This window comes from Vanessa atalanta, chromosome 28 (assembly GCF_905147765.1).
Source record: "Vanessa atalanta chromosome 28, ilVanAtal1.2, whole genome shotgun sequence".
Lineage (NCBI taxonomy): Eukaryota > Metazoa > Arthropoda > Insecta > Lepidoptera > Nymphalidae > Vanessa > Vanessa atalanta.
In genome coordinates, this window is record NC_061898.1 from 3,728,646 (window position 1) to 3,753,779 (window position 25,134).

General features: G+C 32.5%; 3 protein-coding genes across 3 annotated transcripts in view; 1 reads left to right on the forward strand and 2 right to left on the reverse strand.

Annotated features, from left to right (window-relative positions):
- The window catches only part of LOC125074711 (unextended protein-like), a 44,736-nt gene extending 34,753 nt beyond the window's left edge, over window positions 1-9,983 (reverse strand). Inside the window, exon 1 of the mRNA XM_047686122.1 lies at window positions 9,614-9,983. Coding sequence (XP_047542078.1) covers window positions 9,614-9,972 — 359 coding nt within the window. The 5' untranslated portion in view covers window positions 9,973-9,983. The remainder of the gene's footprint in view (window positions 1-9,613) is intronic.
- A 6,351-nt stretch (window positions 9,984-16,334) lies between these two features.
- On the reverse strand, window positions 16,335-19,018 carry LOC125074726 (proteasome subunit alpha type-2). The gene is made up of 6 exons (XM_047686139.1): window positions 18,939-19,018; window positions 18,680-18,756; window positions 18,403-18,501; window positions 17,676-17,832; window positions 16,904-17,059; window positions 16,335-16,543 (listed from the first exon to the last, which is right to left on the reverse strand). The coding sequence occupies exons 1-6, from the start codon at window positions 18,977-18,979 to the stop codon at window positions 16,369-16,371; spliced, it is 705 nt and encodes a 234-aa protein (XP_047542095.1). The 5' UTR covers window positions 18,980-19,018; the 3' UTR covers window positions 16,335-16,368.
- Window positions 19,019-19,319: 301 nt separating this feature from the next.
- LOC125074802 lies at window positions 19,320-23,797 on the forward strand. The gene is made up of 4 exons (XM_047686228.1): window positions 19,320-19,694; window positions 19,786-19,951; window positions 21,403-21,565; window positions 22,610-23,797. Exons 1-4 carry the CDS (start codon window positions 19,388-19,390, stop codon window positions 22,982-22,984), a joined length of 1,011 nt encoding a protein of 336 aa, XP_047542184.1. The 5' UTR covers window positions 19,320-19,387; the 3' UTR covers window positions 22,985-23,797.
- The last annotated feature ends 1,337 nt before the right edge of the window (window positions 23,798-25,134 follow it).

The following is a 25,134-nucleotide window of genomic DNA, read 5'->3' on the forward strand; positions in this document are numbered from 1 at the left end:
CATTCATACCGGTTAGCAATATGCGTGTAAATTGACGCTAAGAGAGCCAATGTTTGAATGAATGACGAATTTATATTTTAGACCACTTCGAACTTTAAAGCTGTCTATATATGTATATAGTACTAGTGACCCTTTGCTTCGCACGGGTGCAATACTGATACTTAATATACTACAGTATGTATTTATATACAACGTTCACAGTTTTTCAGTCATTAGACAATACAAACAGCTACGTCCCTAAGTTTTCAATCTGTAATATCTTAAAAAAATATTCATTTAAATTACATGCTGTAAAGGGACATATTCAACCAGCGTTTGCAATGTAAGTCCGCGATGGTATATGTCTATCTCTTATGGATAACCCACAATAAACCTTTTTTATTGTTTACTTTTTACGAGAAATAATGGCTTATTTTCGGAGCGATTTTAAGCAATACAGCATTAATCCTTAAATAATACATTGTGCATTTAATATAGATCAATATGGCCCTACAGCATGTAATTTAAATGAATATTTTCGAAGATATTACAGATTTAAAACGCAGAGACATAGCGGTTTGTATTGTCTAACGACTGAAAAACTGTGAACGTTGTAAGACATTCTGTAGTATATTAAGTGGCAGCATGGCACCCGTGCGAAGCCGGGCGGATCGCTAGTACATAATAAACTTTTCGAAAATATGCTAAAATATATTAGTGACTGAATGTCGTGCCGCCGGCCTATTGTAGCACTCGCCGATGTGCCGCGGACACAGATTAGCCAATCAGTAGCCACTTAGCAGATCTCGTCGGTCAGTCGCTCGTGCGTTACATACTGTGAACAAAAACGCAGACCGTCTCAACATTCACACTACGCCTGAAACCCTAATTACTGACGGCTGCTGACTTTACGTTGAATGTGAAATGTCAGTAACTGGTCCAGTCACGTAGATCGTAGCGTGAATATAGATATAACCTTACTCAACAAATGAGCAATGTCATACGAAAATATATTCTAAGACCAGATGTAGAGATTCCAAATTAGCGCAACTTCTCGGTGGCTGGGCTTTGTGCAAGCCCGTCAGGGTAGGCACCACCCACTCATCAGATATTCTACCGCCAGACAGCAATACAATAATGTAGACGGCAGCAGTTAAAAGTCTACCAGGCATGATAGACTTATATTGGCATTATTATTCCAACATCTTTGTCATACCTTAGAAGATACCTAAGTTAGACGGAGAGAAGATCCTTGACTGCGGCAGCCACCTGCAGTCAAAGTCACTCCTTAACCCTCGACTTCATAATGTGTCTATCTCTCTATGGAGCCAAATTTATAACATTATTAGCGGTATTATGTGGAATTCTTATTTCCAAAGATCACCTACAACATGGTCTTAAGATATAAAGCATCGGTCGGATCTTCCATGACCTTTTCTTTTAGTCCCTGGAATAACGAATTACGCGTTTCCCCCACGCTTAGTGGGGGTAGCATGTGGGACTCGCCGGTGCCCAGGACTGCGCCCTAGTAAACCGGAATACCCACTAAAAACCCAGCTGTACCTTCTCCGTCTTTTCAGGGGCGCCACAGGATCTCTTTTGCATGCTACTGTGACGGCCTACATTATCTAACAGGGCTTCTCGAATCAAATATTCACAGGAAATTTATTTAGGAACGCCTTGTCAATTAAACATCTCTGCTCTGCTCTTAATTTTACGGAGCGCTACTAACATCCTGCTGGCGCCCCTCAATTATACTTCGTTATGGCGCTGCGCATTTAAACATAAAAACATTTCAATCAACCGCAAACCCGAAATGACGGGGAAACAGAGCCTGATGGTAAGTGGTCACCTCCGCTCTAATATTTGTAATGCATTGTAATGGTCGGTTTATTTATTTAAAATCATCTTCTCTGCGTAGTATAAAACAAAGTCGCTTCCCGTCGTCTAAACGCGAGATCTTTTAAACTACGCAACGGGTTTTAATGCGGTTTTCGTCAATAAACAGAGAGATTTTAGAGTAACATATCATGCACTATATGTAAAATATGTATATTATAGTTGAGAAAAGCCAACAATTTCAACTTTCTTAGCCGGAACAAAAGAAGAATTTTTCTTTTTATGTTTAAAATTACAATTCTTGATTAAAATATACAAAACTATTAAACTTAACTACTTATATCCACTTTAATTTTACTTCCAAATTTCAAAGACAAATAAACAACATTTGACAGCAAATTGGATATGACTATGGATTTTTGAGTATCACGGATCAATCAAGCTCTCGACCAATTATATCGCGTCAGTTTGCTGTCGAATGTTGTTTATTTTTGTTTTCTTGTTATGGTTGGAATAGAGTATACATTAAAGAATTATACAGCCTTTATTACTAAATACACAGATTATCTAACGCACCAAGAATACTCGAACAGCAGTGGTGGTTCTTAAAATTTACGCGTTGAGTCGTATAAACTATATAATATTAGCTTGGGTAATTTATTAATATACAATTATATAATAAATTAATGAATCCTAATTATATCGTAACTCTACGAATGCAATTTGGCACCAAGATTTTCATTCATTACTCAATCACCTTGGTTAAAACATTTGTACCAATGTTGTTTCAAATATGTTTATTTGGATTCACAATTGGTTCCAATTTACGTTACGTTTGATAGTGATTTCAATGTATTATTTCAGGTACTTTTCGTAAATAAACATGTACAAACGTATGTATATTGGTCAGTGAAAAGAAAGAAACGCCAAAATGGTATTTTTGGAAAATGTGCTTTAAAACTTGTAGGTAAATTTTATTACCGAGAAGTACAGTTTTGGCAATTTTTCTCTTTTTCCTTTCCACTGACGATTTGTAGATCCAAATCTGCTACTTTATAGAAGGAGCGTCGATAACTTAGGAGATGCTGGTTACGAGTTGGCCCAGTGACTAGAAAATATTTATCTCAACCGAGGATTGCAGGATCGACTCGTTGAATTTTCATCATTTGCTTTAATTCATCTGATGTTCAGTCTTCACGAGCCGGATGAAATTCTGATAATTACGTATCACAAACCGCCTTTGGAACTGATTAGTGGTATCAGATTCAAACCACTTCCTCAAGGAACTTTGCTCACCCGAGAAATATTTACAAGCTGTGTCACCAACTGCAATGAGTTTTTCCAAACGGTCACATCGAATACCACGTCGCAAGTCATTGGCTTCACCTACATAATCAAATGACTTGCGATTTCGTTTCGGAACCTTCGAAATCCCACCACTCCCCGTATCGGCCGTTGATCATAAACTAATTTTAACGACGCCGTCTGCCTGTCTGGGCGCTAGCCAAATCTACGAGCACATGATACTTGTCATTCAAAATGGCGCTTATTAATTTATTGTTATTATTTTAAAATATAAATTTAAAAAAACACAAGGTTTTTAATGGAGCAAAATAACGTAAAATTAAAAAAAAAACTCAAACTTAAATTGTGTTACGCTGTTTGATTAATATTATTTATCGACTCGTCGACGCCTAGGCATACGACGATGAAAGCACACATCATTCCTCTCTCCCGTCGACGACGGCGTCCTAAGCCAAGGTCCGGCCTCACAGGAGGCACCCTTAGGACGCGCGTGGGAACCCACTTAAGGGGTCCTAAGGATATCCTTAGGACCCCTTAAGTGGATTCCCAACATCCAGGCTTAAGTAATTTAACACCGCCCGGTGACGCTGATAAGGCCATTAAGGGCAACAGCATTACACATTTGCACAACACAAACAAAATTGATTAATATATCTTCAATCTTTATATATAATGCAAAACCATATTAATTATTTTTGATTTTATATCATCGGACGCATATATAGCATCACGGGCCTTTAGCGCCATATGACCAACCTTGGAAGGTTGGTAGCGAATTGATTACGTAAGACTGCTGCGTAAGACTGCGATGTCACGTCCGTTGTGCCTGTACCTGTTACACAGCACTCACCCTTCAAACCGAAACACAACAATACTGTTTGGCGGTACAATATTTGATGAGACGGAAGATTCCACCGAGAAGAACCGACAATAACTTCAATTTACGTAATAGTTAACGTACAAACACTTTTGTGTGGCGTGCAGATATACCCGTTATTTTACCTCGCCTTTTATAAATAATAAGAAAATGGCGTAAGCATTTAAATCTTGAGAATTTATTTAAGGAACAGCAATATAAATAACCTTTAAAATGTAATAAAACAATTTCCTCATTTCGTAATCTTGGGGAATACCCTGCGCATGCACACATGAGGACAGATAACTTTATATTCAAGAAAGGCGTTCGTGACTTTGCATATTGGATGAAATTGAAGTGTTTCTTGACTGCGTGCTTAAATTAATGAAGTTTATCTTTATTATTTGAGGTTATAAAAAAGATATTTCGCGTGGAGTTGAATGCTTGTTGACTTCCAGGCGGGAGACATAGCATACATATATAATTGTATTTAACTAACATGACTGTATTTTTAGATGTTGAAAAAGAGTAACTACTGAGTTTCTTGGCGGTTCTTCTCGGTAGAATCCACATTCCGAACCGGTGGTAGCTTTACTTTAAATAGTTTGTTAAATGACGATTCAAAAGTGCTTGTAAAAGCCTACTTGAATAAAGTTTATTTTGATTTTGATAATATTATATCAATTATAATTTATATAATAACAAAATTTAAGTATCGTTTCACTGGGAAAGGAAGACTTGTCCTTTGGGATAACGCAGCCGCTAACACGATTTTTGTGATGCAGAAGTTTTTGGTTTAATAGTTAGTTAGACTGGGTGAACCACCCGACATTAAATAGTTATAGACAACGGCACTTTTACAAATATCAACCCACCAATGTGCCATTAATCTAGACGACCTCCGTGGTCGAGTAGTGTGTACACCGGTTTTCATGGGTACGCCTTTCCGAGGTTCCGGGTTCGATCCCCGGCCGAGTCGATGTAGAAAAAGTTTATTAGTTTTCTATGTTGTCTTGGGTCTAGTTGTTTGTGGTACCATCGTTACTTCTGATTTCCATAACACAAGTGCTTTAGCTACTTACATTGGGATCAGAGTAATTGATGTTGTCCAATATTTATTTATTTATTTATTTATAAAAATCTTTGATGTTATTTCCGTTGCGTCTGTAATTACACTAGCTCACTCACCCTTCAAATCGGAACACAACAAGTATTTGATAACGATGTTTGGGTGGTACATTCCCACGCGCCGTTAATCCAGGATTCGAATGCTGAACTCCACTCGATCAGCTGCCGTTACAGCCCGCCACTCAACGACTGCGGTAGTAACACGCTAGTCATCACCGATCATATATGTCGCTAACATATCATATATTAACAATGCAATAACAAATCACGTAAAATTCATTTAACATATAATTTACAACTGAACGTTAAACCGTTACGAGCTTTAACGCGTTTTGAGCGACACGTAACCGGCTCCTATTTATATTTATTATTATATATGTGTGTAGTGTATTTAGCTTCTTCCAATCTAAGTAGGAATAAAGATATACAAACCTTATATTTACGTACTTCATTAGCTATTTTTTGCACTACTAAGAGTTCAAGTAATATAACTTTATTTATAATCCAAAAATGTTATAATCAACCACTTACATCCACTTTTTAACTAATTTTAACGTTCGAACGCCATTTTATATCAAGAAAAAATGACGTTTTGAACGTCGCCGAAACTGTTAACGGAAGTTCGGAAGTTAAATTAAATTGGAAATAAATAGTTAGGTTTTTTATTTTTATTTAAGTTAAGTGTAATAGTGTTGTATAAAAAATACAGATATATTCATCACAAACTCTTAGTAGTAGCCGAGTTCCGATTTTTTTCCTACATCCATTAGAACAGGATACGGGTAGACTTTTAAATAGACCACCAGATGATAAATTAACCCCACTGCCCAGTGACGTTGGCACTGTAAAAAATATTAGCAATCCCTAACATCGCCAATGCGCCACAAACATTGGGAACTAAGACGTTATCCCTTGTCGTATGTAATCGCAGACGTCTAGTATTTATAAAAAAAAAATCACCGTTGAAACGTGTTCGATGTCTTAAAACCAATTAGACAGACCACTGATAAGTTTAGACATTTGAGCAATGAACCCTAAATTGAAAGGGTTTTGGTTATAAACAATGAACACCATATTTTATAAATTAGATGGAAATAATGCCTATGCTATCCTACCTCTATGAATGCCATCGCCGAAATTCGGAAAATACATTGGTCGTAATGACCTTAATAATGTCACAAATGATATCTACACGTTTTCGAGATAACGAATCAGATAATTTACGAGCATTATTTACGTAAAACGACAGCGCTATTGTAATACTTCTGAAACGTGTTAAATCACTATCGTTTTAAACTTGATTTATTGCCTCGTGGTTGAAACTCGACCATATTTTCATAACTAGTTGTCACCGGCGACTTCGATCGAGATTTAAGAGTACATCGTCAGGTTTTAGGCATAAAAGTCGCTTGTAGTTCAAGCTCGCTCTATGGCAAATTTCATCAAATTCGTCTCAGTGGTTTGATCGTGATAAAGCAAAAGACAGACAGACAGAGTTACTTTCGCATTTATAATATACATTACATTTTCATGTTCGTCAATCAATACCACACAAAAAATATATTGACTATCCGAGTAGAAACGATAATGTGGATAGAAACGGCTACGAAATTCGGCCGAACATTCGGTGAAAATAAAAAATTCGGCAGAAAATCAGCCACCACTAAAATAAGTACCTAGAAGGTTATTACTGTGTTCCAAATATTCCTGTATATTGTATAATATATCGTAGAAGATAATTTAATTTTTATCACATTTAAGTTAAGGTTTACTTGTTCCTACTAAAGTAAATGACCACGAGTATATAAAGGCCTAATTTTATTTTACAGTTATTGTAGATAGTATAATATCCATTACTTGCAGTCAAAATAGTGCAAGTAGGTATTTTATTTTACTTTATTCTTGCACTGAACGTTCGGCTTTTGAACTGAATTTCAGTCGAATGTAGAAATTTGGCCCAAGGCCCAGTGACAAATGAATTTCGGTCCACCCCAACTATTAATATATAGACATGCTAAGGATACACTGCTACTTTAAAAAAAAAAAACTGTCAATGAAACTGACATTTAATCTGTAAATCTATTCAATGAAAATAAATTAAATAATCTTGATTCCGATCAGTTTGTTGATACGAGAATATTAATTAATCGATAATAATCTTACAATTTATTTCGAACCTAATTATTTTAACCTTTTATTACATGCCTCTTTCCTTTACCACTGAACATACGATCTTATAAACTTACTAGCACTAAAAATCCATACTCGGAGTTCTTTCTTACATAAATTTGATTTGATAAAAAAAGGGACGTTGCGACATTTTCGGATTCATCACTTGACAACACAAGACAAAACGTCGGACAAAATTTTTATCAGCGAGAAAGTTGAAACAGTTCAATTGACTTTTTAAGTTACAATTTAAAACAACTCTAGCTATCTCTCTCTTACTCACACACACACACAAACAGCCGAATACATGACAGTCATATTTTTTCACAAATCGAATATTGAATATCGTTATTTTTCATGTAAACTTCTGATTTTGTTATTCTCAGGTCCCAGAATATTGTTGTGTATTTTAAGATTATTCATTGCATATAGTACGCGTGCACACGTGCTTTTCACGCGAGTCATGTTGGGTAAATGTAAAATAAAATAATTTATAGCCTATTCCAATCGAAGTAGGAATAAAGATAAATAAGCCTTAGATATGCCTATTTCATACGATTTGCTAATACCCCGGCTATAATTGGGCTGTGTGCAATTCTAAAAGTTTATGATTAATATATCCCAATTTATAATACAAAACTATAACACTTAACTAATTATATGAACTTTAATTTCACTTCCAATATTCCGATAACAGTTTCGTCCATCTTCAAAACGCCATTTTTTCGCAAATCAATATAAAATATCATAGATAAATCAAACCCTCGACAATGATATCGCATCAATTTGTTGTCAAATGCTGTTTATTTTGATTTTCTCTTCTTTTCTGTTATGGTTGGAATAGAGTATACCTTTAACTTGTAATACAATGACAAGCGGCATTTTTTTAATTAAAAAATATCTGTTAAACTTTAAAAAAAAAAAACATTGTTTTACGTTCTAAGCGAGATTCTTATTAGAACGAATTAAAGGGAGATAAGGTCAAAGAACAATCTAATTTTTTTTATATGTACAGTCATCTAAATGATCTCTCAATATTGTAAGAAAAAGTCGCTTCCCGCCGTCTTTACATTTAGATATTTTAAGCTACGCAGCGGATTTTGCAGTTTTCAACTTTTCATCAATAAACAGTTTGATTCAAGAAATATTGTAGTAGAGAAAAACCGAGTAATTCAACTTTCGTAACGGAAAAAAAATTAATTACATGTTTTTTCTTCAACCTAAAAGTTATATATATTTACTATGTGTACCCATGCGAAGCCGGGACGGGTACAAAACAATTATTAAAATTTACAATTCATTATGCATAACTAATACTGTATTGTCCTATTAGGACGCTAACTTAAACCACTAAGTAATTATTTTAGCAAAAAATATTTACGTTGACCCCATTAGATTATTCGCTTTCACAGTGAACGTAGGCCAATTAGAAAAGCAGACATTTTGATTTTCGAACAAGAAAATAGTTTATTCTTTATTCTTTCTAAAATCTTTTCAGACACCTACGTCATTATATTAAAAATATATGAAGTTTTTCGTAAGTGTTTCCTGTAAACACTGCCCTGCTGCCCCGTCACAGATATCCACCCTGTTTGTGTAAAAATAGTTTTTACTTTTAAAAATATCTCAAAATTCCTTATCTCAATAGGTATATGACATTAGATAAACATTTTTCGCGGGAAATTTTCGCATTTAAAGATATTCAATACCACGTTTAAATAAAGAATACTACAGATTGTACAGAAGTCAAAATTATGTGGGTAGCAACGTAACATTTTTAAAAATGGCGATCACTTTTGCGACTTTGAACTTACATATATACACGTAATAAAAAGAATCTCTAAAAGGACTGAAGGAGGAAAGAAATATTAATAAATGACACTCACATTTATTTATAGGAGCTATTTTTTTTTAAATTAAAAAGTAAAAATATTTATGGCAAAGGCACGAGGTTCAAAGTAAACATAAAACAGTAATTAAAATTTACAAAATGACGCATGCATCCAGACCATTTAATAGATATGAAACTGTGATTCATGTATTTATACATTTCAGTTGATAATTAATTTCATCTCTTTATTTACACTTAGGACGTTACGTTAAATTAATATTATTAATATGAATAATTCGTTACTTTTATTTTATTTACATTAATAACTGCAATATTTCTAAAAAAAAAACAAGTATGTTAAAAAGTTTTTAAATAATTTTGGACGGTATATTTCTGCTATAAAAACTTTTGATTACTGAATAACTCATTGATTTGTATTGAATACAAATTATCAAGGTTCCTTAACTCGGTCAAAATGCGAATTTGATTCAATTCAATGTACTCACCGTTCCTTACGCGAGATGACGTCACTGCCACCCAAATAGAATTCCTGCTGGTACCACCCACCATCGTCACCTTCCGCACAGAAGTAAAGCGTTTGAGACTTATCAACTTGTAATTTAACATCAATACCAACAGGATTTATGTTTGAAATAAAGTAACACAAATCGCCGGGCTCAGAGGTTAACGACCAAGAACGAAACTCCCCATTCACTCGCAACAAATAATCACATACGATTTCAGAACACGTGTAATTTTTCACATCGACAGATAATATCCATGGCGGGGACACGGCGAGCGTATTTTGTATTAGAAACAACAATAAAATTGCACCACTAGTCCGTAATACGCGCACATGAGCCATGTCAACCTCGACTGTTGATGAATGAAGTAATGAACGAGTAATCGCTGTCACAGGGATTTTGTTGCCATGTATTTTTTTATAATTAACCCAGATTATAATTACAATAAACAATTATCTGATTATAATATAGTCTTTCGTGTATACGTTTTATAAGAGTTTATCATTATCATTAGCTCATTAAATTATCAATGAGCTTAAGTAACAAAATTATCATTTTATTTTTCGGTGAGTATTTTCATGACTTATAACCAAATTGCAAGATAATTTTGCGTATATAGCCTTCGATAACATTAATTATTCTTATTAAATATTCTTAATAGTAAGTATTGATTGTGTTAAAACCAAATTAAAACAAAGTTAATATGATAAAAAATATATCAATTAAACTAAAAAATATTAAATGTAACTAAAGTAGTAACTAAAACTTTAAAAACGAAATAAAGTATTTTAAATGTTCCTTGTATCTGAGCAAAAGATTAACATGTGGCAACACCGTAACCCAAATAGCTAGTGATGAGCAACATATCGTGTCTCATTTATTGATTGTCGACTCAAAAATGTATTTTATTTTTATTAATGCTTATTGGAGATTGAGATGAAATGATTCAAATGTATACGGTTACATAAACATTATTTATCATATTTGCAACGCACTCAAAATACACAAGGACGGGTCGATAAGATTTGAGTGTCAGATAAGATTTATCATATTATTATTTTAATGTATTATATAATTCTAGATACAGATTAAAATGCCGATAATCACGCAGAATTTTCTAATTAATCTCTGATAAATCAAAATCAAATATTTTATAAATAATAATGATGATAACTCTATTTGCCCTACTTATCAGATTTTTGCTATTTTCCATTTATTTCGTGTGATTATCAATCATTTTCTAAAATTTTATTCATTACGAAATGAATAAAACATAGTTACTAAGTGACTTTACCTTTGTATAACTAACACATTCTTTTATTTTTTAATATCACTGTTTGTTTCGCAAATTTATTTGTTTGGTTTAAAAGACAGAACTAGATCATAAAATGACACTGAAATATAATTTATTATACATATTCTTCCATAAGAAGATTTCTAATAAAACTTAAATTTATCAATATTTACATATTTAGCATTAGCAGCCCGTAAATGTCCCACTACTGGGATAAAGGCCTCCTCTCCCTTTGAGGAGAAGGTTTGGAGCATATTCCACCACGCTGCTCCAATGCGGGTTGGCGGAATACACATGTGGCAGAATTTCGTTGAAATTAGACACATGCAGGTTTCCTCACGATGTTTTCCTTCACCGCCGAGCACGAGATGAATTATAAACACAAATTAAGCACATGACATTTCAGTGGTGCCTGCCTGGGTTTGAACCCGAAATCATAGGTTAAGATGCACGCGTTCTAGCCACTGGGCCATATTTACATATAGGTATAATAAATAATAAAATATATGATTATTTTTCGTCATGATCATACATACTTCTTAAACAATGTATCTTATCATGTAAACATTCAATTTTCGCAAAAAGTAAGTATATTAAGTCCTTTACTGGTGTTTTCGTTTTAGATACATAAATGCTTAACATGACAACTTCGTCTTCTCGTAAAAAGTGACAAGCACTTATTTATTTTGTAAAAAATAATTACCTATAAGATTCCGTAGTGTAGTCGTTTGTGTTCTGTGATGTATGAATAAACATGACATGCTGAATATTTTCGTAATCTTTTGTAAATAAATGTCTATGGCATATTTCGACTTTGAACTAATTATTTTTTTTTATTAAGTAGTGCTTCACACTCTTGGTATACAAATTCTAAGGTAGAGACGGTGCTGTACATTGTTTTTAATATTATGTGACTAATAATCTATTTTATGACATACTGGTATCTACCCACAGCTTCGACTGTCTGTGAGAGGAGAGTGATCTGGTGTAAGACACGTCCTTTTCTTTTGACAATGTATTGGCATAATTTTATGATGTTCGGTTAAATGTTAAATCGAGGAAGCGAAACTAACAAACATATAAATAGTTTCAATCTTAAATATTTTCATTTAATATTAGATAGGATTGTTTTATTTATAAAGTATTACAAAGGACAGAAAGAAAATATTGATAAATCCAAGCTCTTAGCGCTTTGGTACTTGTAAATGGTAATTACCTTATATGTCCTTAGGAAAGTACATTATTCGTTTGAAGCACCATACAGATGTTTTAAGCAATTGAAATCTATGTTAAATGATATAATGTCAAGATACATGTAAGGATAAAACTTATTTTACAATTTAAATAAATTACTTTAATCGGCTTAATAGCATTAGCTTAAGATCATAGATATGGAATAATTATAAATATATTTAATGAGTCATATTTTTTGAAGATAACTAGATAATTTAAATTTATTGATTAAATTCGTTGCTTCTTGGTACGTCTTTAAATTGATGTCATCAAAGCAAAGTAAAACATTGCGCAAGTTGTTTATAATAATACTAATCACTTATTGGCATAAACTGCAGATTCATAAATTCAAATCATTTGTAAAAAGTACATTAATCAAAAAACATATTATTCAATACAAGATTATATAGATGATCAAAAAGCGCGGCGCTAATATTTGTTGAGTTCCAGGCTGGATATATTATTTACATATATAATTGTATTTACCTAACGTCAGTTTGTATTTTAAATGTTGAAAAAAGTAACTACTCAGTTTCTTGTCGGTTCTTCTCGGTAGAATCCACATTCCAAACCGGTGACAGCTTCACTTAATATAGTTTGTAAAATGATTCAAAAGTGCTTGTAAAAGCTTATACACTACGCTCATTGTAGTTACGAAAATTCATATTTTTAATAAAATAAATAGTTTAAAGTAGAATATGGAATAATTTATATTAAATGTATGAACATTTTATCGATAGCGTAGTGAATAGCATCACTAGTCTTTAATTATGGTTAAAAAAATTCATTTTCTGCTTCTTTGAATTTATGTTTGTAGTTTGTATTAATGACCTTGTATTTTTTTTCTAATGGTTTTAAAAAAGAAATGTATTATTATTGACCATCAGAAGGCGAGCCATTATATTTAAGTACCTAATAGGATATACAGTTACTGTCTTTACCCTTGTCCCCTCAGGGCATCCCGTGGGGGCCCGAAAACCAACAATTTCTCTCACACGTTAACTGTTATGTATATTTTCAAAATTGCAATATTTGTAAGAAATAACTAACATATTTAAAATGCTAATGACCATAGTTGATATTAAAAGTTGAAAGCTACAGACGTGCCAATCAGATTCCTTAGAATATACGAAAATTACTTCACCGTTTGTTTGAAACTAAACTCAATACCTGGCTATAAGCAAATTATTACTACTTGGTAGAGGAATTTTTAAAATTAACAATAAATTGTTTCATTGTTATTTTGTTAAATATTTTACTAGTTATTTAATTTTAGTAATTTTAGCAAACCTGTCCCAAATTCATGTGTGCGCAACGGCCTCAGCATAGCTAGAGATGGCTCTGTGCTTACGGTTAGAGCATATCAACTGTTGTTATGGAATATTTGTTGCGGATTGATAAATTTTGCAGTCGATAAATTAGTAATATGGAGTATTATGCTACAGCATAGGTCCATAATACTGGTTTGTGATTTATTGATTTGATATCAACCCTGGTAAAATCAAAAGTATTATTTTGATGAACAATAAGATTTATTATTTAATTTAGTGTCAATAAACTTTTTAAATTATTTAAGTGGTAAATTGGTTATATTTTCCGTAATCGTATTATATATGCGAATACCATTGCCAAAAAAAGTTTTCTGTACCGTATGTATTTATTTTTATTCTTACTTTTTGTATTAATAGCAGTTTTTATGGAATATTTTTCTGTAAAAACATTATATTATCAAAAATATATTGTGAAGCAGCCGTTAATAGACCTATGTCTTTAATTTTTTCGCGTAACGGTGTCCTAGAACTAATATTGTAAATAGTTCGGATAGCTCTTTTCTGCAGAATAAATACTATTTCAATATCTGCTGCATTATCCCATAACAACATTCCATATGACATAAGACTATGAAAATAACTAAAATAAACTAGTCTAGCAGTACTTTTGTCCATGAGTTATCGATTTGTTTTTATTACATAAATGGCACTACTTGGTTTCCCTCCTAGAGCATACAAATGGGGGCCCACTGAAGTTTGGATTTTGCCCGTTGCCAGTCAGCCTATCTATGTATAAAAATATATCTTTGTAGATTTAGATTTTTCAATATAGATTTCTTAGTCTTTCTAGATTTTCGATCAATTACAATAGATATATTCAAATAAGGATTCCTGTAATTTATAACGACAGTACTATTTGGCATAATAAATTCGGTTGCTATTATTATTTATTCAGTTTATTTTCCTTAAGATTATTTCCAAGTCACTAGCTTACTGTGAAGGGGGAACACATTCCGAACTCGCACTGGTACATTGTGAGAAGGCGAGAAGTAACTTAGTATCTCACTCGTACGTAGCTCGCACTGAGGTTTAACGATGGTGGGTATTCTTTATTCCAACTATAACAGGGATAAAGTTAAATAAACAATATTTAACAGCAAATTGACGCGACATCATTGGTCGAGAGCTTGATTGTTCTATAATATTTACTATGGGTTTGCGAAAAAATTGCGTTTTTAATTTTAAACATCGAACTGTTATCGTTATTTCGGAAGTAAAATTAATGTGGAAATAAGTAGTTAAGTGTAATAGTGTTGTATTATAAATAAAGATATATTAATCATAAACTTTTAGTAGTGCACAATATAGCTGAGTTATTAGAAAATCGTATAAAATACGTAAATCTAAGGTCTGTTTATTCCTACTTCGATTGGAGTATGCTATAAATGTAAGAAGTGTCTTATATTCGTTCTTCACCGAAATGTATCAATTAATAGTACCGTAAAATGCCAGAACAGCGCTACTGTGTCTGGAATGTATTATCTCAAATTTTTATTTTTTGTAAGGCGTTTACCTTTTTCTCTTTAATTCCGTTTTACTGTACCGAGTATTTACACGTTACTTAATCTTTTTTCAACGTAATGTCACTTCTCGTTAGCTCAGCACTCGATAAGTTTAAAACTACCTAAAATATGACGAATAGCGTTACGTTGTTACTTATTCGTTAGTGTGGGGTTTGCTCGGAATTTGCTTCTGAATTAATTTAGAGATTTATGTTTGTAAAATTATTTTAGTGATAACAATGTTATTTGTTTAGAATATGTAGACAAATGTTTGAAAAGTCAATCGCACGAATAATTCCTGAAGTTGAAAATACACATATATAAACATCTACATAGGCTTAGTCTCTAAAATCTTATAAACCTATTTGACATTGCTAGTCAGAAAATAATAATTATTCTATCAGAAATTCTTTGCTAACGCGCGCTAGAGAAGTATAATTTTCGATTTATTTTGGCAAAGTTGCGTCCTATTACCACAGCGATTGAATTTACCCATAATTTTTTTGTTACTTTATCGTCTGATAATACTTTAAGATTAAAACCAAAAACTCACATCACAATGAGATGGAACTAACTGACCACAGATTATGTCTGCTATCTATTTTCATTTTTATATTATTGTTTCTCAGAAACTTCTGACTTAAATTGTTAACATTTCTATTATCGTATTTAATATTTTTTAATAAGTTGAATTTACTTTATTTAAAAACTTCAAAAGCGACGAGTTATTTATGCTAGTTAGCAATAAAATGCAGATATATTAAAAAAACATTATGTTAGAAATTAGCCCTAGCCTCCAATAAGGTGCTACGTCATAGGATTTCATAATTAATTATATCATTAATAATATCACATTATTATTACATACTATAAAACTTTAGTTAATATTATTTTACATGGAATAACATTTAATACTGGCATGTAACACTATCTCTTATTTTAAAAGTGATTGAGCTGTCATAAGGAAAACAATTGGATGATTGTGAGGGATTGTAAAAATATAGAGAGAGATTAAAACCTCATTGTACAACATGATTTTATTTTGCCATCCCGAATTACTGAAATTACAATTAATAAATTCTGAATTTATATTAATATTTTAAATGCGAAAAAAATGAGTCCGTTACTCTTCACGCTTAATCCGGTGAGCCGATTTAGATGAAATTTTTTATCAAGGTATTTTGAGACCCGGGCTAGGATATAGGCTACTTTTTTTTAATTCAGCTTTCGAAGGGATAAATAGAGGTGATGGTTTGTGTGCTATGAGAAGTTTAATAACTTTCTATGTAAACTCGCAGGTTTAGCTAGTAATATTATATAACAAGCTCAAAATAAAACACAAATCACAAATAGAAATGCAATATTTATTCATCAACATTATGGTATATTCGCCAAGTAGTCCTTAACGTGCGCGGGCTCCAGTCTGCGGAACCCATTCGAGTCGCAGATACCTACTTCTATGTTATCGGCCGTCATTTGACCTTCAAAGCCTTCTTTCAGTGTTAAGATAGCGGTGTGCACCGCATCATCTAATTCCAACTCCTCGGTATATCTGGAAAAATATTAAAATAATATAGAACCTGTTTTTGTGAACACACTAAGGGTTGTATCCGCATTAGAAGTTATACTTCTTTATTCTAATATTTTTTTAAATTTTTCTAAATCATGCTAAGTATTATTTTTCGAGTGAATACGAGAATGTTAGCGTCTTCGTAATGTCATGTTTGACGTCTTTTCCGATTCACTGTTTAATTTTACTCTCAACCTAACCTAATAAGAAATAAAACGTCAACTTTAAAACGTAAAAATAATAAAACTAGACAGTTAGCACAGGGCTTTGAGATATGCAACCTTAGTAGCTATTAAGCCAATGAGGCAGTCAAAAATTTAATAAGTAACATTGTAATAATACCTTTTTTCTAAAAATGTTTTCCCATTATTGAAATTCTTTCCCATAGCAGTAGCCTTCCAAGCAAAGTAAGCTCCAGACGGATCACATTGGAACAGGTACGGGCGATCACTGTCCCAGCCGCAGATTAGTAGTGACACTCCAAAAGGTCGGACACCCCTGTAAATTGACAATTTTGTATTTTATATATTAGTTGTTTAGATAAATTACTCTTTCATAAAAAAAAAATATATAAATTAGTAATTAGAAAAACACTTCAAGGCACAGATTATAAACATTAGGCATCAATAAAAAATTAATTCTCCATTGTTCCATGAGGGTTATATTTTAAATCCCATTTTGACATCCTAGATTTAATTTCAAGGTTGGGTTTCATGAATAAGGTACACAAGAGATATTCTAGTACCTAAATATTTATTGTGTTTTAGGAACCTTACACAATTATTATTATCTGTGAACTTTGTGAACACACAAAAATACTTTTTGTATTATTTATGTTGTCATGCTAACGTAAAAAATTAAAGCTTGGAACAGGTTATTGAACTCAATTATAACTATTTGATGTTGAAAAATAATTAATAGAAACAGTTATTACTTTTAATGAATAAATATCATGACCACTCATACATAAAAAATCATTTTAAAGAATTTCTATAACAAGTATTACGACATAATTATATTTTTATTGATTTTTTAAATTGATAGGAGAAAATTAAATCTTACAATCATTTTGAGAATCCAATAAAATCAAAATAACATTTAAATATGACGTTACCCTGATTGTGTGTACTCCTGCATCACAGTAGCAACACGCTGCACCAGCTGTGCGGTCGGTATAGGCTCGCGGTACATGAGGAAGTACTGCTGAGCCATCTTACGTGCCTGCGTCACCAGCAGCCTATAATCAGGGCCCATACCAGAGTACACCATCCCTGAAAAATTAATTTATATTATAAGTAATATTCTAAATACGAAAGTGGATTTGTTTTTTATTTAAGCTTAAGCACTCAACCAATCACCACACGATTTGGACAAAGGTACCTATCTCATGCACCTCACATGTGGGGAAAGTTAGTATTATTATAAACAGGTGTGTTTTAATGATACAGGTAGGCGAATGAGCCATCTCTGGTCACTACTGCCTATATATATTAGTGCTGTAAGAAGTATTAACCATTCCTTACATTGCGCATGCACCACCAACCTTGGGAGCTAAGATGTTACGTTCCTTGTGCCTGTAGTTACATTGGCTCACTCAACCTTCACAGGGTAATCTAAATTTAACATGGGTGAAACTGTGAAACACCTATTTATCTATAATCTTTTTTCGGGTACTCGAGATGGGCTCGCACAAAGCTATGAAGTAAAACCTTCCAAAAGGTACATCATCATCAATATACATGTATATTGACATAGAAGTTTTTAGTTAAGCAATGTAAAAACATTTTTCTTTATTTATTAGTATATATAAAAAGACGAGTCATTGTATTATTTGGACTTACCAATGTGCCCCGTAATCATCTCAACCTTGTTGACACTGTGCTCATCATACAAAATACTCTTGTGTTTGTTTTCAGTTGCAATCACGACTCCATTGGATGCTGAAATTTATAAATAACTTTTTTAATTCACTTTCGATTATATTTAATTACATAGTTTGGTTAGATATCTAAGTTAGCTGGTTAGGTGTTGCATTTTTACCCATTGTAATAGATGTTACGAAAACAATGAGAAGGCAAACCTACCTAACCTTTTATATCAAGAGTATAGAAATATTACCTTTGATACCGACGGAAGTACCGCCTGCTGCCACAGCTGCTAGAGCATATTCAATTTGCACCAATTTACCAGACGGGCTACAAAAATAGATGATAATTACAGCATTTGAAATAATTTACACTTTTAAAGTTTGTTTAGTCAAACACCGGGCATAATAGGTTTTTACGTAACTTTATGATACAAAACTATAAATTAGGTTAAATCATAAACAAATATCATTAAATAAGAAGTTACTTCAATGTAAAATAATTAAATTTACCTAAAAGTTGTTAGAGAAAAACTATAACGTTCGGACGCCATGATTACAAGGCAAATTGTCAAACTCAATGAGAAAGTCAAAATCGCTCTATCATGTTGTCAGCTTTGCAAAACAAAATCCGTTCAGAAATAAGTTTTATCATAAATTTTATATAATACTCAAAAAATATAAAATACTAATTATAACTAATAAATCAATTAAGGTTTTTTAATACATTTTAATGATTGCAATTTAAATTCACTTCACAAAATATTTTAATTTATTAAAAAAGCAATAAAGATAACAGCGAAACTGAAATTGTATTTCAAATATCATTGGTTAAACAGTAGACCAATAGCGTGCGAGAGTCTTCGCTCAATATTTTGACTATAGGATCGAATCGGAACCATTTGTGCTATTTATAATTTTACATACTTTAAACAGATTTCTATTTGGTAATAAATAAAGTAATGATGTCAAATCTTCGGGGCGTCTCGCCCTTATCAGAAGCAATGTCCGACACGACGCTAGAAAGAAATCGTGGAGAAAAGGCGTTGTTAACCAAAACGCCCTCTCAAAGCCAAGTATTTTTACATAAAACAACAAGTAATATGCTTAAAAATTACTCTGATAAAAATGGAAACGACGTTACGAAGACTGTTCATAAAGGCCGCAAAACCTTTGCGTTTTGGACACTAGTGTGCCTATTATTTATATTGGCTATCGGGAATCTGGTTCTCACGTTCACCATTCTCGCTGTATTAAGACTTGGGCAAGGTAAATTGGTATTTGTCTTAATGTAAATATATATATACTTATAATATAGGAAAGATACTAAGAATAATTTTTAAATATTTTATCTTTTTAGGCCTTGAAAGTATGGAGTTTCTCCCAGAGCACAACGCTATCAAATTCTTCGGATTAACAGATTTAGATCATATTTATAAGAGAGATGGTTTGATAGAAAGCTTCAGAGACACACCCATGAGTATAACGAGTGAAAATGGTTCTGTAGTCTTCAATTTGCAGACCAGGTATTCAATTAAATAATAATAATAATAATAGTTTATTTGCTCGAATATGGGTTAACAAAGGTATTTCATACATTTACAGTGGTCCAACATATTCTGCCGATTTGGCGTGCAAATATTTTTGAAGAAAATAATAATACTATTAATGAATTTACTACAATTACAAATATAAAGTTTATAGTTTTACAATTTAAATAAATAATTTTCAATTTCATCATTATAAATAAATAGTTATTTGTCAATTAATTCAAATAAAGTTACAATATTATTTATAATTTAAAATTTGTCGTTCAAAAATTCATTCATACTATAATACAGTTTATCTATCAGTAATTTAAAACAAAAATTCTTAAATAAATTTAGAGACAATTCTTTACAATTTCTGGGTAGGTGGTTGTAAATGCGTATGGCCATGCAATATACATTGTTGTGATACAAAGCTAATCGTTGAGCTGGAACGTACAGTTTGTCCTTAAATCTGCTACGCGTATTTATTACATCACAATTTCGTTTTAAACAAATAAATATTTTTATGAACAAATATACTAATTTCATATATGTATAGGCAAGGAACGGGTAATATATTTAGACTTTTAAATATGGGTTTACAGCTCTCGGTGAAATGAATATTATAAATAGTTAAAATATTTAGTTATTATTAGAGGGGAACTGAAAGAAGCTGTCGGTCATTAGTTGATTCTGCGTTGGTAACTCTTGGAGAAATATCCAGTTGAAAAATTACCAGATCATATATAATTATGACATTTATATTTTTTATTGATGAAAAAGATTGACAGAGATTTTTGCCTCTCCTCGTTAGAATCTACATTCAGGATCAGTGGTAGCTATACATAAAAAAGATCCTTGTAAAATGACTATTTTTAAGTGCTTGTAAGTATCTTAAATGGTGTTCATCAGAAATTAGTATTTAATTTTTTGTATTAATCATAGACCTAAGAATAGAATTAGGTATAAAACAAAATCTATTTGAATTGATTTTAATATTATAAAAATCCTATCCTAAAAAACTACTTGTTTAATACACATTTTGTAATCATCATAAGTTGTAGTAGTAAAAAGTAATAACAACAGCCTGATTATGTCCCACTCTTGGGCGAAAGTACTCTTTTTCCACCACACTGCTCCGATGCAGGTTGTGGCATGTTAAAGATGCACCTCCAATATCATGCAGGTTTCCTTAATATTCTCCTTCAGGGCCATCAATATATATTTTGTATTTATTATATGGTTTTCTCTTCTTATAGTTTATATATAAGTTAAGTAAATGAGCTAGTGTAACAGGGATGTAAGATCACTAACTTTGTCGGTGGTTCATTGTAAATTATCATTATAATAGTATAAGGGTTGGTGTATACTTGTCGTTACCACAACCACTTGGCATTTAACCTGGTGTTGCTTGTCTGAGTTAAGTGTAATTACTACACCTCTTTCAGATTATCACGCACGGATACAAAATTGGTGGTGAACACGTCTGGAGTCTTCATCAAAGGGGTGAACTCCCTCGAACTGACCGACCCTGACTCCGGCGAGCGGGTGTTCAGCACCGCGAACCCGGAGATCACGGTTACTGAAAGCATTAATAACTTGAATGCTAAGGTAAGAATATGTCCAATTATTTACTAAACTTGTGATTGATATGGTTTTTAATGATTTTTTCTCGGTAGAATCTACATTTCGAACTGGTGATAGCTAAAATTTTAATTTAGTTCTGTGAAATGGTGATTTAAAAGTACTTGAATATTGTATAATTAGGTTTTGATGTATACATATATTTAATATTACACCAGAGTGCTATATTTGATTAGGGTCTATTCTGGATGACCCTATAAAGATTATTGATACATAACACTAGACTCATAGTGTGATTGTAATATGGTTACAAAAAATGGTCCTCGTAACCGGATTTGTGTCAAATTCGTATGTGTTATGTAATATTCTATTAAACTAACATAACTTTGTGTTTTAAATGTTGGAAAACTACTGAATTTCTTCACGGTTCTTCTCGGTATAGTCTGCGTTCCAAACCAGTAGATTTACTATATGTAGTTCTGTAAAATAGAGATTCAACAGCACTAGTAAAAGCCTACTTGAATAAAGTATACTTTAATTTTGAATAAAGGATACGAAAGTGAATTTTAAAACTATAGTCTAATCTAAACTATTTAAATTTACTGATTTTTTCTGCTATTGATTAAAATGAGTTATAAGTATTGTGTCAACGTTAATACAATTCGTTGAAACCGTTCGTAAGAATCGCCGTCTAGATGTTTCTTTGTCATATCAAAAATTATTCGCAACTTTGATACAGGGTGTTAAATAAGGTGAGTTACTTACCCTGGTTCTGGTCAAGTCTGGATATTTACTTTTCTGAACTGGTGGTAGTCACATTGATTAACAAAAAGCGATTATTTTGTATTGTATTAAAATAAATTAGTAAAAATGGATAATACATTAAATCAATGGATTCGAAAAAGCTACGACAATATGGTGACGTATATTGTTTGAACTGAGAAATAACTTGTGCCTGTAGTTATACCGGCTTACTCACTTTTTTAACTGTAAAGAAAATCATGCGAATTGTGTAGAAGACTTGTACAAAGCCCCACCGAGTAAATCATTAGTAATGTCAGTCTCTTTCAGCAAGTATCAACGAAACGCATCTCATCACCAGTTGACGAGGATCTCACTTTCCGTTCTGAAACATCAGCCTACCTCCGAGGAGCGGAAGGCACTCACATGGAATCGAAGGAACTGTTCTGGAGTGCTGACCAGGATATCTACTTGAAATCAATCAACGGTTCTGTTGTCCTAAGCGGTAAAGAAGGTGTCTTCATCGATGTCAGATATTTGCCGATAGCGATACCCCTTAACAAAGATAAGTTCCATGGCACGGGGCAGTTTAAAGTGTGCGTCTGTATGCCCCAAGGGAAATTGTTTAGGATAGCAGTTCCCAATGGACAAAAGATCACGTGTTCCCATGTTAATATGACCGGGGAACTGAATCCTTGTATGTAGTGGTGTTTATAATATATATATGTGTAATAGCTGTAGATAGTAGTCATATAAATGTATATTTTATGTGTATAATTATTATAATATAAATGTACTCGAACTCAGAACATAAATCAAAGTTTTTGGGAGTAAAATGAGTGGTTGGTATGATGATTTAAATAGTGTAACTGTGTTTGCTTATTTGTGCCTTCTCAATACCCCTTTTTTGCGCTGCAAAAAGTCATTGCGCAATTCCTTTATGTGAAGTGGGGGCGGGGGTAATCTGGGACTCGCCGGTGCCCAGGACGCTCAGTGCGCCTTTTTTTTCTAGGTGGTACAACGTGGGAAGTGGGGGTATGTGTGACTCGCCGTTGCTCAGGACGGCACTAGTACGCCCTAAACTAAAAATCTAGCGGTACTCTCTCCGTCTTTTCATGCGGGCTTCCAATTCGTAAGAGGCGATTCTAGGGTGTACTGAGAACCCTACTAGTCACTGCAGCACCTATTGAGGCGGGGGGAGAGGGTGTCCGTAGCGTAGACGCTTAGTGCGCCCTAGTACACCGGAATATCCGCTATAAAACCAACGGTAGCCTCTCCGTGTCTTCGGGCGCCACGGGATCGCATGCTACCGTGAATTCTCAATACCTAATACCCCATGCTGATATACGTTAAGAACAGCAGTAGTCGGAATCTAAAACTAGTCCAATCGATTTATTTTTAGGAGATTATGGAATTATTACGTACAATTGTCTTCAAATTATAAGTATATATCGTAAGTCAAGTATTACCCTTGTACCTAGTCATTGTTATTTTTAATTAAAAAGTTGTTAACCGTGCTACGCAGTAGTTTATTTATAATAAAATAACTATTTATAACATTGATAGAACTGTTTCGTTTGGTTTTATTCGTGTAAATTGTAACTTACCTCAATCCCTGATCCTATTGTAGTTTTACGTTTTACGAAGCGGGAAAAGCGTTACTTATCTACGAGGACGTAGTGAGAATTTAATGGAGCGGGATAGTCGTGATATTGTACTTGTATGTTGAGTTACATTATAGAACATTTTCAATAAATACAATTTAACTTAAATGTCGGGAATTTTGTGTTGAACTCTAAACCATTTTAATTAAATATAATTTTAATCAAAAGTTAAACGTAATGATTTAATACTAAAAACAAAAATATTTCAAAAGACAACCTAAACTCAAATGTTGTGGTCTAACAGGATTAAATTTTCCACATGAATATATTTTAGAATGTATTCTATAAAAGTCTATAAAAACTGGCTTCGTAGGGTTTTTATCTTTGGGGTTTTAATTAGGTATTAAATTGTGGAACGTCATTTCTAGTTTAAAAATATGAAAAACGTTATTTAGGCTTCTGTTAATGAGTTAACGACAGTTATAAAGTTTTTTTAAAATACATCCATTTGGAGAAATAAATTAAAAATCAAAGTTCACTTAGAATTAAGGATTCGTGTTTATACTTACCAGAAAAATACTTTTGTGAGAGCGTTTTTGAAAAATCAGTCTTCAGTGTGAAATTTCGTATTGAAGATCGCAATTTTAGATATTGGAAACACATGACCATTGAAGTTTACTTCTAGCTGTCTTTTTCAGAAGTATCATATAAAATAATCTCTAAAGTTACATTTAGGTATTAAGATTTTAATAATCAAATAATTTGGAAATTTATTTCATATATTTATAGTATACTACTCTATACAACACATATTATGTTTACTCCATTCCAACCATAACAGGAAAAAAAGCCAAACAAACAACATTTGACAGCAAATTGATGCGATATCACTAGTTTAGTATTCACTATGGATTTGCGAAAAAAGAGCGCTTTGAACGTTCACGAAACTGTTATCGGAATTTTGGAAGTAAAATTAAAGTGGAAATAAGTAGTTAAGTGTTGTATTATAAATAAAGATATAATAATCATAAACTCTCAGTAGTGAGTTATTAGCAAATGGCATGAAATACGTAAATCTAAGGTTTGGTGATCTTTTTTCTTATTTCCATTGGAATAGGCTATAGATATATACTCATTAAAAAAAGGTGTTAAAATAAAACGCTCCGATACAAAGTAAGATCTTTATATCTTGTAATGTAACAATAATTTACTTTTACTCTATAGATAAAAAAAAATTATAATAAAATAATA

Excerpts from the sequence above, each read along its gene's own strand:
- LOC125074726 (XM_047686139.1), bottom strand. The coding sequence starts at position 18,979 with ATGGCGTCCGAACGTTATAGTTTTTCTCTAACAACTTTTAG. Across the intron at positions 18,502-18,679 it reads TACTTCCGTCGGTATCAAAG|CATCCAATGGAGTCGTGATT; the intron begins GTAATATTTCTA and ends TATAAATTTCAG. Across the intron at positions 16,544-16,903 it reads AAAACATTTTTAGAAAAAAG|ATATACCGAGGAGTTGGAAT; the intron begins GTATTATTACAA and ends ATATTTTTCCAG.
- LOC125074802 (XM_047686228.1), top strand. The coding sequence starts at position 19,388 with ATGATGTCAAATCTTCGGGGCGTCTCGCCCTTATCAGAAGCAATGTCC. Across the intron at positions 19,695-19,785 it reads TGTATTAAGACTTGGGCAAG|GCCTTGAAAGTATGGAGTTT; the intron begins GTAAATTGGTAT and ends TTATCTTTTTAG. Across the intron at positions 21,566-22,609 it reads TTAATAACTTGAATGCTAAG|CAAGTATCAACGAAACGCAT; the intron begins GTAAGAATATGT and ends AGTCTCTTTCAG.